Genomic DNA, 26,061 nt, shown 5'->3' with positions numbered 1-26,061 from the left:
CATCAAGGATGAGGATGTTGTATTTTGCGGACTTTTGGCATTCTTTGACTTGATATTTGACATATGGTTTTATAGTGTCTAGTAAGACAAACAACACTTCTATGTTTTGATTGAGATAAACAGTGATGTTAGTGTTGTTGTTCTTGCACTGTTTTGTAAAATACTGTCCAATCCTTGGCCTAACTACTGTAATACTGTTGGAGCTGTGCAGGTCTAGTTATTGATTATCTGCTGCACTTACTATATGCAACAACATCTACTATTTGTATGCTGCTTCGGATAAAAAACACAAACACCTATCTTATGACATCTCACACTCCAATGTGCAACCATCAAACATTGTGTGGTGTTTAAATAAAATACCTTTATGTTGGACAATTTATCTTGGACAGTAATAGCAATTCATATAGGTGTCGAAACAAAGATAGACTGAACGCCGTTAAATTGGCATGGGTAAATTAACAGGTTCCATTGTTCATAGTCAACAAAGAGGTTTCTTCTACACTACCGATCAGAAGTTTTAGAACACCCAGGTTTTTAATTTGTATTTAAGCACTGTAAGTCCTGTGAATAAACTGAAATAGTACAAAGGTAAGCAGTGAACTGCCTGAGTTTAAGGAAGAAATTTAAAGTAAAGTAGCCTTTTAATTTCCTACATCATCAAAAGGGTGTGTGACAGGCAGCACATGACAGCTTCAAAAAACATTTGACTGGTAGTGTACAGGTGAACCTCTAAAGAATTGGGTTTATTATGTCACAAACATGAATGATGCATGGGCTAATCATTGCGACTCCAGACACGATGACATCACACGACACATTATTTCATAACAGTGTCTTTTAGGGTTATTCGTCATAAAATCATAGGTCACAACGCGTAAAGTAATAAACAATGTCATAGTGGCACTTTGGCCACGTCAGTTATGCATTTGCTACGTTTCAGTCCAGTAATAGCACTGTTTGCCCGCATGGGGCAGCCTTAAGTTGTTGTTCGCTGAGACTGTACTAGTTGACCCAGCCTGCGAGTTGCTACTTTCTTTCTGTCAAGTAGCTAGCGTGGAAAGTTGAAATCAGAGGTTGTCAAGAGGTCGTCATATTTGTGTTGTTGTTTAAGTAGCTAGGAAGTAAACTATTTAATCTGATATGGTACATGATGGCTATAGAAAGTGAACTGTAAGTTGTATGTTGATATGAAACAACGGATAAGGGCAACAGAAGGTAACGTTAACGTTTATTGCTGGCTTGCTGACTACTGCATGGTAGCCATGCAGCTATGCTAGCTAGCTAGCCAGCAAGGGTTGTTTACAAGTTATCAGTCCCCAAATTAATTTCCGACCTTTGATTACATTTAAATGTGATAACCACATTGGCCTTTACGCCACACTGGATTGAAATAGTTGTTGATTAGAAACTGTCATGATGTCCGCCGAAGTTAAATGTGGTTCGAGTTTGACAGCGAACTGTTCAAGTAGGGGAGAGAACCAAAACAGCGAGCCGCAGCCACAGACATCAGATACAACGCTCCAGCACGAGGAGACCCATACCAGTCCAGGACTTGATCTTAATGCCAAACCAAACACCGAAGCCTCGAAGGTTCCGATGGATGTGCACGACACTTCTAAAGCTAATGATAAAGAAAACGAGAACGCCAACCACAACAATGTGGACTCAAGTGATACGGCGAAGAAGGTTGTTGAAGCACCACCGCCTAAAGTGAATCCATGGACTAAAAACAATACAGGTCGCGTATCAAACAACACAGTTGCCTCTAGTCCACAAGATAAAGGTACGTGTAAGTAGAGTATGGACACTGAACTCAAGCATGATGCAAGTTGTGCCAAACATATGGCGGCGAGAGTCGCTAGCTACGGTGCATGCTTTCTATTCACAGCAAGCAAAATTGCTTATCGAACGCGTAGCTATTGAGCTAGTTGCTAACTGAGTTAGCTGCAGAAGGGTGACGTCTAGTTGGAGTTCTCGCTCATTTGCAGGAACAGTCGTGTTTTCGCTGAGCCGATGGTGGCGCACCTTGCCCCTACCATCCCCCAGCCCAGCTCGAATTGCTCTGGAGCACGTGGAGTGCTGACAACTGCTACTTCTCTGTGCTTTAGTAACTGGAGTAATTAGCGCAAGCGTAAACCACACTTGTCGCTATTAAGCAGTTTCATTGAGGAACAATGCTAATACAAACATAATATTTAATAATATACCTAATCCAAATATAATAAATACAGGCAATATAAATATAATATAATACAGGTGTTTGCGTCAGTCATAACAAACAAAGTAGATGCTATAAACACATGAAGTGGTTTTTCTCTCCAGTTAAGCTTATTGTGTATTAGTTGGACATAGTATTTGGCATGTGGTGAAGTGTTGCTCTGGACGTTTTAGGTTACACCCTATGATAGGTTTGCGCTCTTATCCTGCAGATCGTCCTCTGGGCTGTGATAGGACGGGAGGCCCAGCCAATGGGCTGCTGCTTCACAGCTCTGCCACAGATTACTGACTCTTAAAGAACCACCTTAACAACGAGAAGGCTACATACACATGGCCAGCATTTCAGTCACATCATTTTATTTTATTTTAACGTCACCATGTGTAACTCAGTGACAGACCATTTGTCCGCTGATCAAGAGATTGGATTTAATATTATTACACCATAAATGTAGAGCACAATACTGCATATTTGGTTCAGATTGTAAAAGTTTATGGGGTTGGAAGCGATGCTTGACAGGGTACCTGTCCATTCACATTCTCAAACGTAATCACTTTATTTCCACAGAGCAACAAAACCCTATGAAAGTTATCCGTGCAAGCAAGCCTAGTACAAGGAAAACCAGCAAGGTAACACACTGGCCTGTTCACACACTGTTACTAACATTATTACACATTGGCCTGTTCACACACCGTTATTAACACTGTTACAATTCTGCAGACTTGGATAATTTATCTGACCATGGTAGTGGTGAAACCTTTACTTGCCCTTAAAGGTTTCATTAAAAGAGCCTTTTGTTTTACGTGTCCCCAACTTTGTCCAGATTTTAATTCACTAGTGCGTAGGTTGGTAGCATGGTGTGATACACAAGTGTTTCTGCATCTGTGTGTCAGACCTTGACCTGATATAGAAAATGTCAACATTTACACACGCAGTGCTGACTAGCCTGTGCAAATGTTTATCAGCAGAGTGGACGGCCATGTGGAGTTGGTGCATGCAGCGGTTGAGGTTACTTTTCGTTTTGAAAGACTGACCATAGTTTCTGTTCAGTAATTAAATGAATGCAGGTTATTTAGGATAGGGTTCTAGAAGTGTTGAATAGGATAGGATTCTAGAAGTGCTCAGTAGGAGAGGGTTCTATGTCTTAAGTAGGAGGGTTTTGAACAGCGGAACATGGAATGACATAGCTTCTAATAAACCCTAGTGTTTCTCAGCAGAGTGCATCTGTCATCATCACCTCCTCCTTTTCTCCTCTACTTCAGTCTAGTGATTTCAGTGACATTACCAACTGGCCCACTCCTGGAGAACTGGCTCAAGAGGTAGGACTCAAAGATGTATGAAAGACAATTAGCTAATGGCATCTAATTCAGCACATATTGTCCAGTTCCCAGGTGCTGTAGAGACGACTGTCGGTCAATATGTTGCCTCGTTTTAGTATCCATCAGCAACAGAATGTGGTTAATGCACAGGGGAGGAGAGAGGGTGGCTGGCGGAGGGAGAGGAGACGGGAGGAGCCAGAGAAGGTCCTGGATGGGAGCGAGAGCAAGGAGAACCATCAGGCTGAGCATGTGGCAGAGCCGGCCCGGGACAGGGGGGCAGAGCAGGGGGAAGACGCCCAGGCTGCTGCCCTGAAGAAGAGAGGAGGTGAGATGACAGGAATATGGAGCACCTTGTTTATCTTGACCAAAACATTAAGTTACCGATTCCTCACGGCCATGCTTAGAGGACGTGACCATGGAGCCGGTTCATCTCAACCATGAGTAGTGTCAACTTTAAAAAGCTCAGCTATGAGTATGTAATCTATCCCTTTCCAGAGTACAGACGTCCTAAGAGGTTTGAGCCCGTTGTTTTGCTCTGTTCATCGGTGTTCTATTAGGAGCCCCCCTCTCCATGCCCCACAGTGCCCCCATCCCAGCCGGGTGCTGTATCGGTTAGTATGTTTGTATCTGTGCATCGTTAGGTAACAAACATAAGTGGCTTCCCTTCCACTGGAAGAGCGTTTCCGGGGCGATGATGCAGAGGCAGCAAGCTCTGTGGAACATCCCTTGCCCCATGCGGCCCCAGCCACACCTTCAGCGGTAACCATAGTAACCCGGTACACGACGGCTACAGGAGGACGTCTCTTCTGTGTTCCTCTAGCTGGGTCACCTGCTTGGTGGCCTCCTTCCTGTGAGCGCGGGTGTGTGTGTGCTTCCTCCTTCCTCAGTGTGTGTTTGTTTGTGTGTGCGAGTGTGCTTCTGCCCTCCTAGGAGTGCGTGTGTGTGCTTCCTCCCTCCGAGGCGTGTGTGTGTTTCCTTCGTCCTTAGGGTGTGTGCTTTCTCTGCCCCATGTGACCGTCTCTTCCCTCCTATTCTAACCGAGTATATTCCCCCCTCATGCTGAATCAACGACGACCTTGAAAGCTTTGCTGAGAGCTCCAGGTGTAACTCTGCCCTAATGACGACTCCCCCTCTGACTGCCCCAAAGTGTCAGTACCTGCACAGGGCCACAGCCCTTTAATGTGTGTGTGCTGGTGCCTCCTCCAGGCTGGAGGAGAGAAGTGCGGGACAACGCCGACGACGGTGTCCGTGGCGACGGCGGCGGTCCGAGGGGCCGAGGCAGGGGGCGTGGCCGCGGGAGGGGGCGTGGCCGAGGTGCGTAGACGACAACCTTGTCAAGGTTAACCACAGCGACTGAAGGTTCTAGTTCATTTACATTTTATTCATTGAACAGACACTTGTGTTTTAAGTGACACAAATAGTGCATATAGAAAGCACAACAGATGATCAAAGACCAGAAGTGCATATGGTGGTCAAGTTGAAAAACAATTACCAGGCACAGTGCAGACTAATCACATCTCAGCTACCAGGCACAGTGTAAAGTAACCACATCTCAGCTACCAGGCACAGTGTAAAATAACCACATCTCAGCTACCAGGCACAGTGTAAAGTAACCACATCTCAGCTACCAGGCACAGTGTAAAATAACCACATCTCAGCTACCAGGCACAGTGTAAAGTAACCAAATCTCAGCTACCAGGCACAGTGTAAAATAACCACATCTCAGCTACCAGGCACAGTGTAAAGTAACCACATCTCAGCTACCAGGCACAGTGTAAAATAACTACATCTCAGCTACCAGGCACAGTGTAAAGTAACCACATCTCAGCTACCAGGTAAATAATATACTGTGTCACTACATTGCACATCCCTGCCCTCCCCGCAGGCCGCTACGAAGGCGGCTCCGGCGCTCCTGCCGGGTCCAACATGGTGTATTACTACGACCAGATGTGTGTGGATGAGAAGCTGCTCAAGGACTACATCAAACGGCAGATGTGAGAGCTTACCCAACACACCCAACACTGACCCTAGCCCAACACACCAACCGACCCTAACCCAACACACTGAACACGCCAAACACTGAACACACCTAGCCTACCTGAACTAGGGTTGCAAAGGGGCGTACAATTTCCGGTACATTTCCTGAAACTTTCCATGCGAAGTTAAGCTGGGGAATTTTGGAAATATTCAAAGTTGGAAACTTAATGGGAATTAATTGGAATTTTGGGGTCATTTATACAAACTATCATATACAATGTTTTGAACTACAATTTTTTTATTGAACAAAAAAATCACTAAAAGTGACACTGCCTTGTCAGTTGTGATGCAGTGCAGTTGTGCATAGGGCCAGCAGAGGGCAGAGTTCATGCCTCACTGTGAAGCCAGGCCGAGAATAGTGCTGATGAGGGCCGCGATTCTGACTAAATATAGCTCCAGTAGAGCGGGGGACAGGGAGGGGGGGGAGGAATCTGCAGTAGTATGTAAGAGAACAGGACTTAGTGGGTCTGTAGAAAGGGTTGTTCCTCCAGAGCTATTCAGCCTGTTCCCCCTGCTGAGACACAACCACTTACTTTATGCCCCAGGCTCACTTTCCCTACACCTCCCCTACACCTGCCTCACACCTACCCTACACCTGCCCCACTCACTTTCCCTACACCTACCCTACACCTATCCCACACCTCCCCTACACCTGCTTGTGGATGGGGTGGGTCTGATTCTGTATGGGGAAGTGGAGAGCATGTTCTATGTTACTGACAGTGGTCGTTTGTGGTTCCAGAGAGTATTACTTCAGCCTCCACAACCTGGAAAGAGACTTCTTCCTAAGGCGGAAGATGGACACCCAGGGCTTCCTGCCCATCTCCCTCATCGCTGGCTTCCACAGAGTCCAGGCGCTCACCACCGACCTCAGCCTCATCCTGCTGGTAACCATCTAGAACGTAGGATCTAGAACATATCAATAACCCACCATCTGGAACTGATCATCTTTAACCTGTCATTTAGAATGTAGAATTTAGAACCTATCATCTAGACCAGGGTTCTCCAATCCTGGTCCTCAAGTACCCCGTCCTGCATGTTTTAGATGTTTCCCTTTTCCAACACACCTGATTCAAATCAATGGGAATGAAGGCTGCTAACGACCATTCATTTGAATCAGGTGTGTTGGAATAGGGAAACATCTAAAACATGCAGGACAGAGGGTACTTGAGGACCAGGGTTGAGAACCACTGCCATATAGAACCGCCTTTCGCAACTGTGGTCCTCAGGGCCTGGACTTTCATGGCTGATAACGAACCATCCAGATACAGATATATCTGTGATGGGCTCATTTCGGCCTATGAAATTGGCCGGGCTTTACTGATCCCCCAGAGCCATCAGTGACAGGTGCACAGTCTGTGTTCATCTGCCTGGTGTTGTCCAGTAAGAGTGGGTCTTGCTAAGGACTGTGTGTGAGCATGGCTTTGTGTCCCCAGGCCCTGGAAAACAGCATGGAGGTGGAGGTCATCGATGAGAAGGTTCGCTGTAAGGTGGATCCAGAGCACTGGCCCATCCCCACGCCGGCCACGGTGGGATCTCCACGGACTGACTTCTCCCAGCTCATCCACTGTCCTGAGTTTGTCCCCGGAAAAGTCTTCATCCCTCTCAATACTGGTCAGTCCTGCTCATCCCTGCCCACACTCCATAACCCTGGGGAGGTTTGGGGGAGTACATATTCTAATACAGGAACAATAACAACAACAACGATACATTTAGCAGACTGTTCTATCCTCAGCGACATACAGTGGGATTCTCACCTGGAACCTCTTGATCTGCAGTGATATGGTCTACCACTGAGCTATACACCTCCCTCGTGTTCTGACTGTGGGATGGTTCTGCCTCTAGGTCCTTCCCCAGGAACCTCCCCCGTCGCAGAGGGCATCAGCCAGCCTGCCAGCCACCCAGCCAGCCAAGGTGCAGGGCTCTCTCCCAAAGCCAGCCAGCCAGACCCAGAGGCCTGGATCCAGGTGGAGAAGCGGCACCGCAACAGCTCAGGCAGGATCAAGGTAACCTTCCCCCGCAGGAGAGCCTTTTACAGCTCAGCTAGAACATGTTCATGGGGGGCCAGATGTGGTTGTGGGGGTGGCACATTTGTCAACATTGTTTTCATTGTGGAAAGTGTGTTCGACTGCTGGATGGGGGGATATTTGGAAAAACTCAATGTTCAGTGTGTGCTATGCCAGTGCTTTCTTACTGGAAAATCCACTCGTCACCTCCCCTCTTGTAGTCCTCAACACCTACCTCACCACCGCCTCTGATTTTCTGTTCTTCGTTTGGCCTCCTATCTGTTCTTTCCTTTCACTTCTCCTCCCCCCTGGTCATCGGCAACACGTTCAGGATGTGGAGTCTGCTAGCTCCTGCTCCACTGCTCCAGTCTCAGTTGAGTACCCTCCCCCTCCTGCCTCCCCCCCGTCATCCCCCCCTCCCCCTCACATCCTCTCGTTTACCTTGTCTCTCCTAAAACTACCACACACACGTGCTCCAGTTTTCATGTTCAAACTGTTGGTTCCAGCTGTAGTACTCCTCAGTCTTGCCTGAGGTAGGGAAATCTGTCTGTGTCACGATAGCTCTGTGTGGGTCCAGACGTGTGACGGTGGTTCTGTCCTGCAGAAGCGTAGCGGGTCTCCCCCAGACAGCAGCAGGGGCCCCCAGCAGGCCGACCAGGAGGAGCTCGACTTCCTGTTCGACGAGGAGATGGAGCAGCTGGCGCCGAGGAAGAACACCTTCACCGACTGGTCGGACGAGGACTCGGACTACGAGCTGGACGACAACGATGTCAACAAGATCCTCATCGTGACGCAGACGCCTCCCCACCTGCGCAAGCACCCCGGCGGGGACCGCACGGGCAGCCACGAGTCCCGGGCCAGGATCACGGCCGACCTGGCCAAGGCCATCAACGATGGGCTGTACTACTACGAGCAGGATCTGTGGACGGGGGAGGAGCCTGCGGAGAGTTCCGCCTCCAAGGTAAGTTCTCCTGTTGCCTTGCTGCAGCGCATGTTAACTGACCGTGGTGGGCTGAATTTGACTGCATTTAACATTTTCAAAATGGCAGAGGTTGTTTTTTTCCGTCCATGACTCCGTCCAGACTCTGAATTTGAGCAGCAGGTAGCCAATAGGATGCCAGCTCCTCCTCAGCTGGGTCCAAACTCGTAGACTGTCCTTCTCAGACACGTACACAGTCAGGCAGTGGCACACACTTCTTGAAATGGACGTCTTCCCAAAATAGACCACAATTTATCACCAACTATATCCAAGCGGAACATGGGACGTGCAAGCACACGCTCGCTACACATGCAAACACTCACGCACTACACATTCGTGCACAGAGAGCATTCCGTTTAGTCTGCATACAAAATTTGCTTGGTTTTCAGGCTTCCTTGTGTGTGTTTATGAAACAGGGGGAGAGCCAGTAGAAGAAAGGAGAGAAGGACAGGTTCAGAGAGAGAGAGAGAGAGAGAGAGAGAGAGAGAAAAGAGGGCCACCTGTTGAACAGCATCAGACACCTCCGCTGTCTTTTCTCAGCTCATAAACCAAGACATTAAAACAGAGAAACGCATGGTCAGATATGTGTGGTTTTCTTGAATGAAAGTAGGCTTTGTGATAGTATGGAACGCTACATCACTGTACGTAGGATGTAATCAGCAGAGCCGCAGCAAGGCTAGCTCTTCAGGTTACTGCCTATCCTAACCCTACCAGGTAGGTGAGAATGCACCAGCTGACACCAAGGTCACCTGTTCTTTTCTTCTTTTTCCGACGTTGGTAAAAGTTCAAAGTTCTGTCCGGATAACGCATGCAGAACTTCCCATCTGCTCAGCACATGTCTGCATCTCACCACTCCCTCTCATGACGCCCCTGGTTCCAGAGACCAGATCTTAACTATCTACAACCCAACTGACAATACATGTAAACCTTTATTTGATTTTCCCTTTGGATGAAAGTGTCTGCTAAATGAGTCAAATGTAGTGTCACAGTCTGGCAAGCTGTTGGGATACTTTGTGATGGACAGCGTGATATTGCTCCTCAGGGTTCATGCTCTGGACTTGATGTGCTTCTCTCAGCAGGAAGTGGAGACCTTCAAGAAGTTGAACGTTATTAGTAAAGATGAGTTTGACACTCTCACCCCAAAACTTCCTGTTGACCCGAACCAGGAAGTCCCGCCTCCTCCTCCGCCTGCAGGTGAGTAGAGTTGCACACTGCGTTGTCATGGTGGTCCACCAAAGCCCTTCTCATACCCAGTCCAGTCATACCTAGTAGAGGTACAGATGAACCTTAAAAAATATTCCTGTCTGGACTTGACTGGCACTGCACAGGGGCGTGTTTGCATGCAGTCCTGTTGACCTCTATCTCCTATCGCTTCCAGAGGAGATACTGGAGGAGTCCGAGAGCGTTGCCCCCTCTCTGCCCACCACGGTGCCAGCAGGCTCCCCCAGCGCCCACCAGCCCAGCACTCCCCGGACCCCCCGTACCCCCCGCACCCCCGGGCGCCAAGACCCCAACAAGACCCCCCGCTTCTACCCGGTCATCAAGGAGAGCGGCGAGGTCGATGTTCAGGTGAGGGTCCTCGAGAGGCCGGGGTTCTTCTGCTCCTCTGAAGGATGTCGGTTGGTTTTCTTGTTTGTTGCATGTCCAAAAATACAGACCGTTCCTAGACCCTAACCTTCAAAAACTGTTAGAACTACGCTGTTCTGATCCTTGATGATCTGCTCGACTTTCTATACGCACCGTTTGTGAAGTATGTTGCTTTGAATGAAAGTGTTAATTACATGGTATTAGCTGGTTTGAATATTTGCTTGAGTGAGTTGTGGTGATGTGTTGGGTTTCTCATACGAGTGTTGCTGTCTCAGACCCCCAGGAAGAAGAAGACCAGGCACAGCTCCAACCCCCCCCAGGAGAGCCACGTTGGCTGGGTGATGGACTCCCGGGAGCACAGGCCTCGTACATCCTCCATCAGGTCCTTGTCACCATACTGACACCACCACTACTAACACCACCTCCTACAGTGGGAACAGTCAGACGTGGCTCTCCGCGGTCGTTGTTGTAGTTATTCACCATTCCATGTTTTTTCCCGCAGCAGCTCCTCCCCCTCCGAGGGTGCCCCCCTGGCTGGGAACTATGGCTGCACCCCCCAGTCTCTGCCCAAGTTCTGGCACCCCTCCCATGAGCTGCTCAAGTCCAGCGGCTTCACCCAGCAGGGCTACCACAAGTACCGCCGGCGCTGCCTGAACGGTACCCCACTGACACGGCCCTCTCTCCTACTGGACACACATCCCTCTCTCTATGAAGCAGGCTGCTCAGAGGAGGAGGGCTGCCAGTAGTGTGCTTGTATCAAGTGTTCTGTCTCTGTGTTTTTCCTAGAGAGAAAGCGGTTGGGAGTAGGCCAGTCCCAGGAGATGAACACCTTGTTCCGCTTCTGGTCCTTCTTCCTGCGAGATAACTTCAACAGGAAGATGTATGAAGACTTCAAACTGTATGCTGTTGAAGACGCAAAGGAAAATTACAGGTAGTGTGAGAATCTGAAGCGGCCGGTGGTGTTTCAGTGGTTTAGTTGAGTGTTTCGTACGGAAGCTTGTTCATGGTGAAGTTTCTGGCAGTTGGAAGGTTCCGGGAGAGTGACTCTCAGTCCCAGAACATAGTTTTTGCCAGAGGCATGCAGAAGCACCTGCCAAGCAAACATTCTTGTCTAAATACAGTATGTAGGTTGAACAGCAGCACACCAGTTTGGGGGGGAAGATGTGCTAAGCCCGAGGGTGTGCCTGTGGAGCACAACCACTCTACGCCCTGCCCCAGAGCTGAATAACCGGTCTTCATAGTTCTGGATCAGTCAGATTAAAAGCACTGATGATGAGGATAAATGTCATTTCCATGCATACAAGCATACATACATCTTTCTTTCCCCATTTTTGTTAACTGAAAAACTGCTATAGCTAAGATGAACACATCAAGCAATATAGACAAACATGATATTCGAGGGAATTGCCCCTTTACCACTAGCTGTGCTTGTGTTCCCAGGTATGGGCTGGAGTGTTTGTTCAGGTACTACAGCTATGGGCTGGAGAGGAGGTTCAAGCAGGACTTGTTCAAAGACTTTCAGGAAGAGACCCTCAGGGACTGTGAGAAGGGTAAACGCTCTCTTTACTGATTTATCTCGTCCCCTCAGTCATTTATCACATTGCGTGCTACAATTACGTTCCTTTACAAACTATGTTGTTTGTTTTAATATGTAGGCCAACTGTATGGCTTGGAGAAGTTTTGGGCCTTCCTGAAGTACTCCAAGATAAAGAACCAGCCCATCGACCGAAAGCTTCAGGAATATCTAGGGAAATTCAAAAATCTGGAGGATTTCAGAGTTGATGTGAGTTTGATGATTAGTCTTTATGTTTATTTCCATTAGGAATGTCCTACAGTTAGGTCCATAAATATTTGGACATTGACACAATTGACACAATTTTCATCATTTTGGCTCTGTATACCACCACAATGGATTTGAAATGAAACAATCAAGATGTGCTTTAAGTGCAGACTTTCAGCTTTAATTTCAGGGTATTTACATCCAAATCAGGTGAACGGTGTAGGAATTACAATACATTTTATATGTGGCCCCCCCCTTTTTAAGGGACCAAAAGTAATTGGACAATTGGCTGCTCAGCTGTTCCATGGCCAGGTGTATGTTATTCCCTCATGGGAGTTCGTTATTTCATTGACAAGGAGCAGATAAAAGGTCTAGAGTTCATTTCAAGTATGGTATTTGTGTTTGGAATCTGTTGCTGTCAACTCTCAATATGAAGTCCAAAGAGCTGTCACCATCAGTGAAGCAAGCCATCGTTAGGCTGAAAAATCTAAACAAACCTATCAGAGAGATAGCAAAAACATTAGGTGTGGCCAAATCAACTGTTTGGTACATTCTTAAAAAGAAAGAACGCACTGGTGAGCTCAGCAACACCAAAAGACCCGGAAGACCACGGAAAACAACTGTGGTGGATGACAGAAGAATTCTTTCCCTGGTGAAGAAAAACCCCTTCACAACAGTTGGCCAGATCAAGAACACTCTTCAGGAGGTAGGCGTATCTGTGTCAAAGTCAAAAATTAAGAGAAGACTTCACCAGAGTAAATACAGAGGGTTCACCACAAGATGTAAACCATTGGTGAGTCTCAAAAACAGGAAGACCAGATTAGAGTTTGCCAAAAAAACATCTAAAAGACCCTGTACAGTTCTGGAACAACATCCTATGGACAGATGAGACCAAGATCAACTTGTACCAGAATGATGGGAAGAGAAGAGTATGGAGAAGGGAAGGAACTGCTCATGATCCAAAGCATACCACCTCATCAGTGAAGCATGGTGGAGGTAGTGTTATGGCATGGGCATGTATGGCTGCCAATGGCTGCCAATGGAACTGGTTCCCTTTATTTTATTTATCGATGATGTGACTGCTGACAAAAGCAGTAGGATGAATTCTGAAGTGTTTCTGGCAATATTATCTGCTCAGATTCAGCCAAATGCTTCAGAACTCATAGGACGGCGCTTCACAGTGCAGATGGACAATGACCCGAAGCATACTGCAAAAGCAACCAAAGAGTTTTTTAAGGCAAAGAAGTGGAATGTTCTGCAATGGCCAAGTCAATCACCTGACCTAAATACAATTGAGCATGCATTTCACTTGCTAAAGACAAAACTGAAGGGAAAATGCCCCAAGAACAAGCAGGAACTGAAGACAGTTGCAGTAGAGGCCTGGCAGAGCATCACCAGGGACGAAACCCAGCGTCTGGTGATGTCTATGGGTTCCAGACTTCAGGCTGTCATTGACTGCAAAGGATTTGCAACCAAGTAAATGCGTGCAGATGGAGTCAGATGGCTGAGTGGTTAGGGAATTGGGCTAGTAATCAGAAGGTTGCTAGTTCGATTCCCGGCTATGCCAACCAAATGACGTTGTGTCCTTGGGCAAGGCACTTCACCCTACTTGCCTCGGGGAGAATGTCCCTGTACTTACTGTAAGTTGCTCTGGATAAGAGCGTCTGCTAAATGACTAAATGTAAATGTAAGTATTAAAAGTGACAATTAGATTTATGATTATGTTAGTTTGTCCAATTATTTTTGGTCCCTTAAAAAGGGGGGGGCCACATATAAAATGTGTTGTAATTCCTACACCGTTCACCTGATTTGGATGTAAATACCCTGAAATTAAAGCTGAAAGTCTGCACTTAAAGCATATCTTGATTGTTTCATTTCAAATCCATTGTGGTGGTATACAGAGCCAAAATGATAAATTGTGTCAATGTCCAAATATTTATGGACCTAACTGTATATGTGCTCATTCTCAGGCTTTGTGTGTGTGTGTTTTTAGCCTCCCATGGGGGAGGAGGTAGGCAGAAGAAGAAGGGAGGCAGCAGAAGAAGGGAGGCGCAGAAGACATCTTCTGAACCTTCAATCCAAACCCTCCCAAACCTCCAACCCATCATCCAAACCCTCCCAGACCTCCAACCCTCCATCCAAACCTTCCCAAACCTCTAACCCATCATCCAAACCTTCCCAGGCCTCCAACCCTCAATCCAAACCCACCCAGGCCTCCAACCCTTCATCCAAACCCAACCAGGCCTCCAACCCTTCATCCAAACCCACCCAGACCTCCAACCTTCCATCCAAACCCACCCAGGCCTCCAACCCTTCATCCAAACCTTCCCAGACCTCCAACCCTCCATCCAAACCTTCCCAGGCCTCCAACCCTTCATCCAAACCCACCCAGACCTCCAACCTTCCATCCAAACCCACCCAGGCCTCCAACCCTTCATCCAAACCTTCCCAGACCTCCAACCCTCCATCCAAACCTTCCCAGACCTCCAAGCCTTCCCAGACCTCCAACCCTCCATCCAAACCTTCCCAGACCTCCAACCCTCCATCCAAACCCTCCCAGACCTCCAACCCTCCATCCAAACCCACCCAGACCTCCAACCCTCCATCCAAACCTTCCCAAACCTCCAACCCTCCATCCAAACCTTCCCAAACCTCCAACCCTCCATCCAAACCCACCCAGACCTCCAACCCTCCATCCAAACCCTCCCAGGCCTCCAACAAGTCATCATGTGCCAGTGATGTGGGATCACCACCACCAGGCAGTGGCCCCCGCATACCGAGAGCTCCCAGGGAGAAAACCAATACCCTCACTCCAGCTGAGGGGCGCAAGGGAGAAGCTGGCAGTACCAAAAAGGAAACTCTCGCTCCACACAAATGAATGTGTATGTATGCAGTCAGGCGGAATGAGAGAGCAGGGCCTGGGGGGAGAAAGCTGAGCAGGCCCCAAGAAGCTTTGACGCTGCATAGAAGGAATTTGATTTGATTATTGGAAGATCTGCATTTGATTGTTGAACACGCATAGATGGTTGGCTAAAAGTTATCATGGTTCTTGACAGCTCCAATGTTTACACAAATAATGCATTCCTGCATTGTATTTGCAGTGTTCATTTTCTAGGATGCCTTACATTTCAATACATGTATTTCACCATCTGAAGAGTAACAGTAACATCTGATAAAACTGTAAGGTTAAAGTTGAGTTAGCCATGATAGTGCTTTGGTGCGTGGTCTTGATTTGAAGACATTAGAATGCAACTATGTTCCTATTGCGAGTTTGAAGAAAAGTCTTCAACTTGTCAGTTTTGGAAATAGGTGCCACTTGCATACGTTGGATATAATGCAAGTTGGATTAATAAACCAAAATGCCTTTACAGACTTAATATCCAAATTATTTAGATACAAATTTAGTATTTAAGATGTACGAATTTTAATTTGTTGTGACTCTTAGCCTGCTCAATTTAAACAGATGAATATTTTGGATGAATTGCTTTTATTATGGCTTATTGAGCATACAAAACTCATATCTTGAAATATATTAGAAATAGGATAATTTATTGTTTTAACTGGTTAATTTGAACACGCCTAGTTAATCATTATAGATGTTTCATGCTTTTAATGCTTGATTATTAAACAGGAGGAAATGGGACAACCAAGTCTGTGTGTAAGCCAACAAATATGATTTCAATGCTCTTAACTTTATATCAACGTGTGTGCTGCGCTCATGTAACTTGATATTTACCCTCTCCCACCAGGAGGATGAAGCTGAAACTGTCACCTATTGATGAATGTACATACTATGCAATTCAGTGGAAATTCTTTGTTTTTGATTTGGATTTTATTAATTCATTTTTGTGTGCGAATGAGGCAGTGCTGGTTTGAGTCTTTTTGAGCAAATATGCATGTAAACGCCAGACATTCTTGTAATGAACTGTAAAAAGACATAAAGAAGTAATTGATTGTCGAAATGTGTTTGTGTGGTTTGTTGCCATAATGCATGTTTACCTTTTTGTTCCAGTAATATGAAGTGGTATTTCTGTTCTAAAACAGTTGCAAATGTTTAAGTTAAATTAAAGGATCAAAATGAACTCAAATGCTACTTTTATGAGCAAACTCTTATGAATGACTTTTGTTTGTTTAATGTAGTACGATCTTACGTAACGCACAAGACCAGTTAGCGTGGACTGACACTTCCAGTCAGACCGTGACTGGTAGAATGGCAAGGAAATAACATAAAACAGCCTATTGTTATTGCACATAATTGACAGTAATTTACCTATCAACTGAATTTCCATTTTTGATCAAACAAAATAAAAAATAAAAAAGTTTATACATGATTGCCATCATATAGCATCATATATATATAACACCAACAGATGTGTACACATCAAATGGCCTATTGTTTGGCAATCGTCGGATCCTGTTTTTGTCAGCAGGGCAGAGCCTATATAAAAACCACTGCTCCCAAGATGGAATGACAAATATATTGACGCAGGCCAATCATATTTGATAAGAAGCCCAGAGTAGGCGGGCTTATTCTTGTGGGTAGGTGCTTTCGTGCAGTATGGCGGACGATGGGGACAGTTCGAGTGGACCAGTTGACGCAAGTGGCGGGCAAGGGACAACAGATGAGTCGGAAGGACTCAGTCTTGGAGCGATGTTGTTGAATTTCAGTATTTTAGTTATAATAGTTGGGGTCTGTTATGTAGTTTATCGGCGATGGGGTAGACGAATCGGTGCTGACGCGGCCCAGGCAAGCGAGGCCTCTTCTCTTCCCAAGATGAGAAGACGTGATTTCACTTTAGAACAACTAAGTGAATACGATGGACTTCAGAACCCCCGAATCTTGATGGCAGTGAATATGAAAGTCTTTGATGTTACCACCGGCAAAAAGTTTTATGGACGAGGTAAGGGCGCGGTCGTAGGAGAGTGGATATATTTAAATTGTAGATGCAGCTGTCAACTACACGGAGACAATCGGGTATTTGGGCGCTATAAAAGCTTGCTAGCTGGCTGTAGCTAGAAGCTAAAGCGCGAGCTAAATGAGGCTATTCATGATGACATCCATTTCGAATTTATGGGCATGTCGCATCATGGTAGTACTAGTGGGTTTGTTGGTTGGATTAGCTACTTTGCTAGCACCACAGCTAGCTAGCTAGCACTAGCTACCAGCCTAACTTACCCATGTGAAATAAAACTGCTACTCTACGTGGCTTGCTGGAAACGGTGCTAGCTATGTGTCATCCGTATGACGAGATCCGCTGCTTGCTGCTTAATAGCTAGCTAACATTAGCTATTTCCGAAGTTCTCGTCTAAGGTTTAATCTTAAAATGAGGGAACCAGTTACAATATAATGCGATGTCTAGATCATTTTATCTCTTGGAAGAAACCTTGTCATCTAGGTGTACCGCCTACGTTATATAATTGTTCATACTACTAGCTAGCTAATTGTTGGCTAGCTACTTGACGTTTTGCGAATGTTAGTGCTAGGCTGCCGGAAGAACCGATGTTGACATGTAAACGACGTACAACGTATATGATCAGTTTAGCGAAACTAGCGTTCAGCAGAAATGTTAAGGTAAGTTGTAGACTCCTTTGTGTTGTACACTGTCAGCACTACAGGGGACTTGTTGTAGTAAAGTATTAGTGTTTTTACTACAGTGCCTTGAAGTGCGAACCATATGCCAGCATAGTGGCTAGCGTCACGTATGCCAACCAACCAGTCAAACTGGAAAATAAGGAAGCTATATTCAAACCATTTAAAACGTAGAGGCTAAACATGTAATTGATCCTAAAACAATAATGCCTGGCTGTGGCCTTCATACTTTCCTTGTCAGGCTGCCAGACCCAAGGCTACGTATTCTCACATGCACATCAGATGATGCATTAGCGTGCACTTGTGAAGTTCAAAACACCGATAATACTGTCAACAGACCTCAGTTTGAGAGGCTGTGTGCTGAGGAAGCTCAAAAAAGTTTTTTGTTGTTGACTGTTTCTGCAGACGGCCCTTATGGGATCTTCGCTGGCCGGGACTCATCCAGAGGGCTGGCGACTTTCTGCCTTGAGAAAGATGCTCTTAGGGACGAGTATGATGATCTGTCTGACCTAAACGCAGTACAGATGGAGAGTGTCAGAGAGTGGGAGATGCAGTTCATGGGTGAGTGCTTCATTTCATTCGTGTATATTGTCAGTTTATTGCCCAGTATTCAACCATGATATTGACTTATTCTTCATTTGAATGTATTCCTGCAGAGAAGTATGATTACGTGGGCCGGCTGCTGAAGCCGGGGGACGAGCCGTCTGAGTACACCGATGAGGAGGACATCAAGGACCACCTGAAACATGACTGAGCTGAGCGCCTGCCTACCAGAGCCAGGACCCAAACAGCTGCAACAGCCTCCCCAGGCCTCCCCGGGCCTCCCCTCCTGCCTCACCCTATCCCTGTCAGGATCAGCAGCTGTTCTGGACAGACTGTCTCTCCAGGCCCTGGTGCCTACCGTAGACCTCCATCTTTCAGATTACCACCAACAGAAAAAGATCATGACAAACTGTTAATGGGGGATTTTAATGACAATAACACGTCTGGGATTTGAGCTTAACGTATATTGAAAAAGGAAAACAAAGACAAAACCATTTTACCGTTTTTTTTTCTGGGGATGTCACAGTTGTATTAATGTGAAGCAACCATTATGGTTGTCACAGTGATGGGTGGAGCTTGTGGGTCTTGACAGTCATAATACATTGGTCGAGGAGTGAGATCGGGAACTTGTTTCGTTCTGACACACCCTTCACCTCAAATGCTTTAGCATTCGATTTGGGAGCTTATCAATCAATCAATTAATCGTTTGCCTATTGGAATTCTTTTTCTTTTCTTTTTTGTGAAAGAATAAAATCTAAATGTTTCCCACTTGGAAAGGCAGTGCAGTGGCCTAACCAGAGGTCCTGGGAGGGAAGTCACCTTTTCCTGTTGTGTCTGTAGTGTGTGCACTACTAGTTATCTCTGGTTGTAGTGTATGCACTACTAGTTATCTCTGGTTGTAGTGTATGCACTACTAGTTATCTCTGTTTGTCACCATGTGATTGTATGTGTGGGCTAGCACAGTGGGGAGGATGGGAGGGTTAAAGGTCATTGCCATAAAAATATATTTTGAATAACTTCAGACCAGTTGATTGGGCAAACAAAGGGAAGGTCAAATGACAGTTTTAATCAATCAGCTGTTTACATGCCTCTCAAGTCAGCTACAAGTCTGTAGAACCCCCCAACATGGTCAAAGTATTAATTGTGCCTTATTTTGTTTGTTTTATACAACTTAAATCCTGACCAGTCAAAATGAGGCAGGACGTTGGATAACCATCTCTTCATGATTTTGTTTCATGGAAGTGTTTGTGAAGAGGCTTCCCATACTAGGTCTGCAGACTAGAAGAGGGTTTCCAGACTAGATCTGCAGACTAGAAGAGGGTTTCCAGACTAGGTCTGCAGACTAGAAGAGGGTTTCCAGACTAGATCTGCAGACTAGAAGAGGGTTTCCAGACTAGGTCTGCAGATAAGAAGAGGGTTTCCAGACTAGGTCTGCAGACTAGAAGAGGGTTTCCAGACTAGATCTGCAGACTAGAAGAGGGTTTCCAGACTAGGTCTGCAGACTAGAAGAGGGTTTCCAGACTAGGTCTGCAGACTAGAAGAGGGTTTCCAGACTAGGTCTGCAGACTAGAAGCGGCTTTGCAGACTAGAAGAGGCTTTCCAGACTAGGTATGCAGACTAGAAGGCATGCTTTCATCAGTCCAATCACAAGCAGGCATATTCCCCATGACAACCCTGTATATAGAGCGTACAAAGTACTCAGTGTTACTGCCATATTTATGTAGTTGGTGAACTCCATGCTGTGTTGTATTGGCCAGAAGCCCCAGTGGTTTATGCTTTTCCTTTCCATGGTTTCTTTACTGAAGTTCTTTTTAAATGTGGGTGAATTTCGGAAAAGAACGTTAAAAGTGCTGCGGGTGGGATGGGGTTTGGATAGGTTCCTATTTGGTAAGAACAATTGCTTATCTTGTAAATATATCATTTTATTAAAGCATGTGCAACAATTGTGAGCTATGCTGCATTCCCGCCATGTCATGTATTTACGGTAAATGTTGGGTGTGTGTTCACGCGCCAGAGACAGGAAGGGATTTGTTCATGCATAATAAACTGATTTGGTTAATAATCTGTTATCCTGTCATATCTGGAAAAATAATTGTGCAATGCTATGAATGATGATGATAAAGCAAACATTTGTGAAAATGGTGATGGCCTTTTTGAGGTGACACCAAGTGCTCTATATAAACCTACATACAAAATATCAAAACAAAATGGATAGTTCCTGGATAAAATGTTTCACGAAAATGTCCATTCAAGGACATTTCATAAACTCTCAGCCGACAGTGTCCAACCCCCCCCCCCCCCCCCCCCCCCCCGTAGATGATCATGCTCAGTAGCGCCCCCAGTATTGTTTGCAGGCCCGTAGCAGAACTGCCTTTTGTCAGTTGCGAGGTCGTGTACTCTGGCCAAAAATATTCTAAGATTAATAATTATTTAAGGAATCAAATACAATTAAAAAAAAAGTTTAATCTCCAGTGAGATGGTTTGATAACAGATTGCGAGCCCGCAGGCCATAGCGTTTGTGAATCAACAACTTGGGATCAGCGATTTACGTAACAGCTCGGCATTTCTTGTTTTCAGGACCGCTTTGTCGGTGACTGCATCATTAAAGGTGAGGCTTTATGTGATCCAGCTCGAAAACGGCTGGCTTCATCCAACGCCACTAATTATTTTTTGTATGTTAGTGAATCGTAGTGTAATTAATTAGTAGCCTGTATGTATTACATACTGACATAGGCGTTCAACATTCGTTACACAGGGAACACGTAAATGTTTATCAAGTTTTTTTCTAAGTTCGAGAGGACCGGACCTATCAGCATGTCAGAATAGCTCGACTCGCGTGAAATCTTTCCTTGTTTAGCGCGCTATCCCCTTCCCATTTGAAGATTGACGGTGCAGAGAGATGCACCGTCATCCATACTGGCATGGATGAAATAATTTCCAACTACAACCGTATTTGCCTTGCAGCTGAGTGTGTGATACACGGTCACAATTTTATCCTGGTAGGAGGGAAGACCATGGCTGAGCATCTGTCCCAGAGTGAACTGGACTATCCTTTTAAACTTTTGGAGTTTTTCAACGGCTTCAGAATCTCTAAGGTATTTGGCCCGCCTTTCCTTTAACTATATGGTGTGAAATCTGTCTCAAGTTTTTCGAGTGTTCCTGAGCAATTACACCCAGATTCACCTGTATTTAGGTGATATTCTCAGCATGTGAGCTGGGGGTGTTCGACCTGCTGTTGCAGTCCCAGAGGGCTCTGAGTGCAGAGATGGTGGCGCGGGAGCTGGGCACCAGCGTGGACGGAGTGGAGAGGCTCCTGGATGTGCTGGTGGGAATTGAGATCCTGGAGGTGGAGACAGTAGAGGGAACAGGTGCAGTCCATATAACTGGAGTGACATGGGGATGGGTATAGCTCGTGGGGATGGGTCAATGTTAGAGCATGGGGATGGTAATAACTCATGGGAATGGGTATAGCTCAGTGTTGGAGCATGGGGATGGGTACAGCTCAGTGGTAGTGCATAAGGATGGGTGTAGCTTACTGGTAGAGCATTTGACGGCAAATCAAGAGGTAGTAGGTTCAAGCACCTGTACATTGTTTGTGTCTGATAAATGATTACATTACATCAGCCCTAATCTTGTTCTATATATCTGGACATTCTCAGCCCTAGTCCTGTTGCCAGTTTGAAAGGCTCTTGAATAATTGTTTAGGAGTCATGTTTTTTGTTGTTAGTTTTCTACAGTAGCACTGATGTAGCAAACCTCTACCTCGCCAAGAGCAGTGCCAAATCTCTTCACGACATGATCCTGTATCAGTCTCAAACTATCTACCCACTCTGGAACCACCTAGCAGACGCCGTGAGGTAGGGTGAAGGCTGCAGCAGTGAGCATTCCCAACATTCGCTATAGCTTCAAATATGCAACGTCAGTCAATGGTTGATTGTTCAGTTTGATCATACAGGGAAGGGAAGAACCAAAACCAAAAGACGTTTGGCCTTTCAGCGGAGGACATCTTCCAAACTATTTACAGGTGAATATGCATATATCCAATGCAACAGTCACACATACTCTTAATAGGCCGTAAGGTGAACCCTATCGTTTCAACCCGCTCCACAGTCTGGCATCTACACAATCTTTAGCTTATAAAAAAGAGAGTCGTGCTTAGCTACCAAAAAAAAGTTTGTTGCTAACATTCCAGTCGATTGTCAATGCGTCTATGTTTTATGCAGAACTAGTTTCTTCAGAGCGTAATAGGATTTTGGTGGCAAGGTTCGACACGTGATCGTTCTACACCAATAAGGTAGCTGATTTTTGTCAACATGGATGGATATGGTTGGCAACTAGAGGATGGGACCTTGCACGTCACCTGGATGACCAGAAATTGGGCCCCTGACAGTGTTTTGCATGTGATACACTACGGCTGCAAAAGTGCCTGTGAGACAGGCAGATGTTCCCTTTTTTCGCTAGGACTGTGTTGCACAGACTTATGTCGTTGTTGTAACATTCAATTCACTTGGGAGTACAACGGCACTTAGGAATGATTGGCTGGACCTGATGTTAGTTTCCTCCAGGATCACAATGACTTATTGAGAGACTTGTTGCTCTGTTTGGTTTGTTGTAACTGTCTTAAAATGAATGTACTCGCTCTGAAATATATTATTGTTGCTTGCTTTTTCCACAGGTACACTCTTGCACTTTTGAGGTTCTTGCTGCTCAGTTAACTTGTCTAACTACATGCTCTTATTGTTCTTCCCTTTGGGACTTATTTGGTTTCACAATGTATGCTTCATGTTTGGCTACCCGCAATGTTTGGGGCTATCTCGTTGTTATGATCAGTGACCTATATGCACTTTTGTAAAACTCTCTGTTGGAAGTCGCTTTGGATAAAAGCGTCTGCTAAATGCATAAATGTAAATGTAATTCATTCATTCATTCTTCCACAAATGAAAACAACACTGATCAACCATAAAAACAATCTTTATGAAAAGTATGAAATATGATATATAAAACTGTACAAAACAGAATAAGGAATAACAGATTAAGGACACACAGTCCTCACTGTCAGTGTCAGGACAGTTATCTTCCAGTTCCTCAGTTTATTTTGTGTTGGCACAATTACAACAACGACATAAGTCTGTGCAACACAGTCCTATCGAAAAACAGGAACATCTGCCTGTCTCACAGGCACTTTTGCAGCCGCAGTGTATCACATGCAAAACACTGTCAGGGGCCGAATTTCTGGTCATCCAGGTGACGTGCAAGGCATCCATGTTGACAAAAAGCAGCTACCTTATTGGTGTAGAACGATCACGTATCGAACCTTGCCACCAAAATTCTATTACGCTCTGAAGAAACTAGTTCTGCATAAAACATAGACGCATCGACAATTGACTGGAATGTTAGCAACAAACTTTTTTTTGGTAGCTTAGCACAACCCTTTTTTATGAGCTAAAGATTGTGTAGATGCCAGACTGTGGAGCGGGAATCATTTTCTCAAAGATTTTTCGGGGTTCACCTCGCGGCCTATATAAGTAGATGTGCCAGGATCGTATGTTGGGTTTGAGTGTCCTTGTATGGAGTGTTCCCTTCCTACTCAGGAAGGACACTAATACCTCTCCTAAAACACTCGATGCCATCCTTTCTCTTGATCCTGTGACCAAGTCAGCGAATGCCCCATTTCACAACATGCCTCAAGCGCTTTCTTTGTTTCCTCTTCTCCTCTTACATAGGATTGCTTTGTGCTCCAGAAAATAGAGCTGTGGCTGAGCACCACACACCAGTGCTTCCTATCTGTCCCTTCTGTGGTTCTGCTGCTGGGTTCTGCTGCAGGTCAGACCTGTGGTTCTGCTGTGGTTCTATTGGTGGTCAGACCTGTGGTTTTGTTGAAGGTCAGACGAAGAGATGCTGAAATTCATGGGTCTGATGAACTCAACGTGGTCCCTGGATGGACACGACGTTGTGACGGCGTTCAACCTTTCCAGTTTTCCCACAATAGTCGACCTCGGAGGTGAACAATTAAAAACACTATTATTTATTTAAATATTGCCCGGCTCCAAATGTAAAATGTCCCAGAGCTCTGACGTACGTCTGTGTTTGGACCTAGCTAGAACTCTGACGTTGGTGAATCTCAGTTTCCAAATTGGATATTTAGAGGCTTGTTACTTTTTAAGTGCAATTTACTGCAGTGGTGTCCATGCTAATGGACATGAATAAATACGATTATAAATAACAAAACAAAAAAAACAGTTTGAGATGTTGTGTGTTCAGGTTGTTCGGGGGCGTTAGCTCGTGAGCTGGCCCGGGCCTACCCCTCCTCCTCGGTCACAGTGCTGGACCTGCCCAAGGTCATCCACATGGCCAGGGAACACTTCTCTGAAGAAGGGGACACCATCCTCTTCCAGGAGGGTGAGCATCAATTGATTGAATCCTATCACAACGTCGCCTCTCCAGTCGTGCAAGTGCTGTTCTAGCATGTTTATGACGTGTGCTGCTGCGACGTGCTCTGTTCGGTATGGTGACGTGTTCTCTGTTCCGTGTGCAGGAGATTTCTTTGACGGGGAGATCCCAGAGGCTGATTTGTACATCCTGGCGAGAATCCTCCACGACTGGAAGGAGGAGAGGTGTGAGCAGCTGCTAAGGAAGATCCACGCCTGCTGCCACACAGGTGTGTGCTGTTAGCCCAGCCTGGTCCTTCTGCCACACAGGTGTGTGCTGTTAGCCCAGCCTGGTCCTTCTGCCACACAGGTGTGTGCTGTTAGCCCAGCCTGGTCCTTCTGCCACACAGGTGTGTGCTGTTAGCCCAGCCTAGTCCTGCTGCCACACAGGTGTGTGCTGTAGCCTAGCCTGCTGCCACACAGGTGTGTGCTGTAGCCTAGTCTGCTGCCACACAGGTGTGTGCTGTAGCCTAGCCTGCTGCCACACAGGTGTGTGCTGTAGCCTAGTCTGCTGCCACACAGGTGTGTGCTGTAGCCTAGCCTGCTGCCACACAGGTGTGTGCTGTAGCCTAGTCTGCTGCCACACAGGTGTGTGCTGTAGCCTAGTCTGCTGCCACACAGGTGTGTGCTGTAGCCTAGCCTGCTGCCACACAGGTGTGTGCTGTAGCCTAGCCTGGTCCTCGGGGCCAAATGGAGCCAGAAGTTACTCTGGGGTGGCACCTTTATCAACATTGTGTATTCAACTACTGAATGGGGGCATTTAGAAAAACTCAGTGTTTGCCAATCAATGTGAGGGGGCCAGTGGGGTAAATACAGACCGTTCTTAGACTCTGACCATCGAAATACTGTTAGAACTCTGCACTTCAGATTTTCTGCTGTAGTTTCTATAGGCGCTATTTGTATGTTATGCTTTGAATAGAAGTATCTGCTGAGTGGATAAAATGTAAATGTTTTTCCCCGTGTAGGCGGGGGAGTTCTCCTGGTGGAGGCTCTGCTGCTTGAGAACAGACGTGGTCCTGTCATGGCCCAGATCTTCTCCCTCAACATGCTGGTGCAGACCGAGGGAAAGGAACACCCTCCCTCCCAGTACTCACGCATGCTGACCGCCGCCGGCTTCCAAAGTGTCCAGGTCTGCCGGACCGGGAAGTCCTACGACGCTATACTGGCCATCAAGTGAGCCTCTCCAAGTTCTTAGACAGAAGTCTTGGAGGAGTGTGGTAAAGCTACCTGGGTCAGATAACTTGTTTGTGAAAAGCAGTTTAGTGTCTGCATGACCTTGCCTCTCTGTGCTGGTTACAATGGTAACAGCTCCTTCCACAGACCTCTTCTGCCCCTCTGTGATCCAGCGCGTCCCTTTCAGATGTCCGGGAGACAAATGTTTGGTGTCCACCTCGTAATGACACTGGTGATCTTAGACATTTAGATACATTTCTTATTTGTGTTTCACAGTAACCATATCACTGTTTCTGATATCTACCTGAGATTCAGTATTGTTTTAATCATAATTGTGAATAACATAAGATCATATCCATTAACTCACAAATAATTACAGTATCATATCTGTATCCTTAATGAAT

At 46.0% G+C, this 26,061-nt stretch overlaps 3 protein-coding genes across 43 annotated transcripts; all 3 read left to right on the top strand.

The window, feature by feature from the left end:
• Window positions 1-977: 977 nt before the first annotated feature.
• On the top strand, window positions 978-15,885 carry larp1b (La ribonucleoprotein 1B). 40 transcript variants are annotated; one of them, XM_062470455.1, is made up of 22 exons: window positions 978-1,786; window positions 2,786-2,847; window positions 3,481-3,537; window positions 3,688-3,862; window positions 4,744-4,851; window positions 5,423-5,531; window positions 6,314-6,458; window positions 7,008-7,185; window positions 7,417-7,577; window positions 7,900-7,950; window positions 8,182-8,538; window positions 9,633-9,750; window positions 9,935-10,125; window positions 10,419-10,525; window positions 10,646-10,800; window positions 10,930-11,074; window positions 11,584-11,693; window positions 11,799-11,926; window positions 13,917-14,097; window positions 14,248-14,277; window positions 14,338-14,407; window positions 14,456-15,885. In XM_062470455.1, the coding sequence occupies exons 1-22, from the start codon at window positions 1,417-1,419 to the stop codon at window positions 14,799-14,801; spliced, it is 3,354 nt and encodes a 1,117-aa protein (XP_062326439.1). In that variant the 5' UTR covers window positions 978-1,416; the 3' UTR covers window positions 14,802-15,885. The 40 variants fall into 40 exon arrangements, with proteins under 40 accessions (XP_062326439.1, XP_062326418.1, XP_062326441.1 ...); XM_062470457.1 differs by lacking the exon at window positions 14,338-14,407 and having other exon boundaries at window positions 979-1,786; window positions 13,917-14,047; window positions 14,078-14,097; window positions 14,248-14,324; window positions 14,433-15,885; XM_062470439.1 differs by adding an exon at window positions 14,168-14,204 and having other exon boundaries at window positions 979-1,786; window positions 13,917-14,047; window positions 14,078-14,137; window positions 14,235-15,885.
• Window positions 15,886-16,457: 572 nt separating this feature from the next.
• Window positions 16,458-20,118, top strand: pgrmc2 (progesterone receptor membrane component 2). Its single transcript, XM_062469352.1, has 3 exons — window positions 16,458-16,824; window positions 17,919-18,074; window positions 18,170-20,118. Exons 1-3 carry the CDS (start codon window positions 16,482-16,484, stop codon window positions 18,265-18,267), a joined length of 597 nt encoding a protein of 198 aa, XP_062325336.1. The 5' UTR covers window positions 16,458-16,481; the 3' UTR covers window positions 18,268-20,118.
• Window positions 20,119-20,419: 301 nt separating this feature from the next.
• Window positions 20,420-26,061, top strand: asmt2 (acetylserotonin O-methyltransferase 2). 2 transcript variants are annotated; one of them, XM_062470346.1, is made up of 9 exons: window positions 20,420-20,664; window positions 21,021-21,151; window positions 21,250-21,424; window positions 21,784-21,913; window positions 22,012-22,080; window positions 23,939-24,057; window positions 24,318-24,455; window positions 24,592-24,714; window positions 25,450-26,061. In XM_062470346.1, the coding sequence occupies exons 2-9, from the start codon at window positions 21,071-21,073 to the stop codon at window positions 25,659-25,661; spliced, it is 1,047 nt and encodes a 348-aa protein (XP_062326330.1). In that variant the 5' UTR covers window positions 20,420-20,664; window positions 21,021-21,070; the 3' UTR covers window positions 25,662-26,061. The 2 variants fall into 2 exon arrangements, with proteins under 2 accessions (XP_062326330.1, XP_062326329.1); XM_062470345.1 differs by having other exon boundaries at window positions 21,060-21,151; window positions 25,450-26,060.

This window comes from Osmerus eperlanus, chromosome 9, assembly GCF_963692335.1.
Source record: "Osmerus eperlanus chromosome 9, fOsmEpe2.1, whole genome shotgun sequence".
Classification (NCBI taxonomy): Eukaryota; Metazoa; Chordata; class Actinopteri; order Osmeriformes; family Osmeridae; genus Osmerus; species Osmerus eperlanus.
The sequence above is the reverse complement of the archived record's forward strand: the minus strand, read 5'-3'. Positions and strand labels throughout refer to the sequence as shown.

Excerpts from the sequence above, each read along its gene's own strand:
- asmt2 (XM_062470346.1), top strand. The coding sequence starts at position 21,071 with ATGGCTGAGCATCTGTCCCAGAGTGAACTGGACTATCCTTTTAAACTT. Across the intron at positions 21,914-22,011 it reads CACCTAGCAGACGCCGTGAG|GGAAGGGAAGAACCAAAACC; the intron begins GTAGGGTGAAGG and ends TTGATCATACAG. Across the intron at positions 24,715-25,449 it reads CCACGCCTGCTGCCACACAG|GCGGGGGAGTTCTCCTGGTG; the intron begins GTGTGTGCTGTT and ends TTCCCCGTGTAG.
- larp1b (XM_062470417.1), top strand. The coding sequence starts at position 1,417 with ATGATGTCCGCCGAAGTTAAATGTGGTTCGAGTTTGACAGCGAACTGT. Across the intron at positions 10,126-10,418 it reads GCGGCGAGGTCGATGTTCAG|ACCCCCAGGAAGAAGAAGAC; the intron begins GTGAGGGTCCTC and ends TTGCTGTCTCAG. Across the intron at positions 11,927-13,916 it reads TGGAGGATTTCAGAGTTGAT|CCTCCCATGGGGGAGGAGGT; the intron begins GTGAGTTTGATG and ends GTGTGTTTTTAG.
- pgrmc2 (XM_062469352.1), top strand. The coding sequence starts at position 16,482 with ATGGCGGACGATGGGGACAGTTCGAGTGGACCAGTTGACGCAAGTGGC. Across the intron at positions 16,825-17,918 it reads CAAAAAGTTTTATGGACGAG|ACGGCCCTTATGGGATCTTC; the intron begins GTAAGGGCGCGG and ends CTGTTTCTGCAG. Across the intron at positions 18,075-18,169 it reads GTGGGAGATGCAGTTCATGG|AGAAGTATGATTACGTGGGC; the intron begins GTGAGTGCTTCA and ends GTATTCCTGCAG.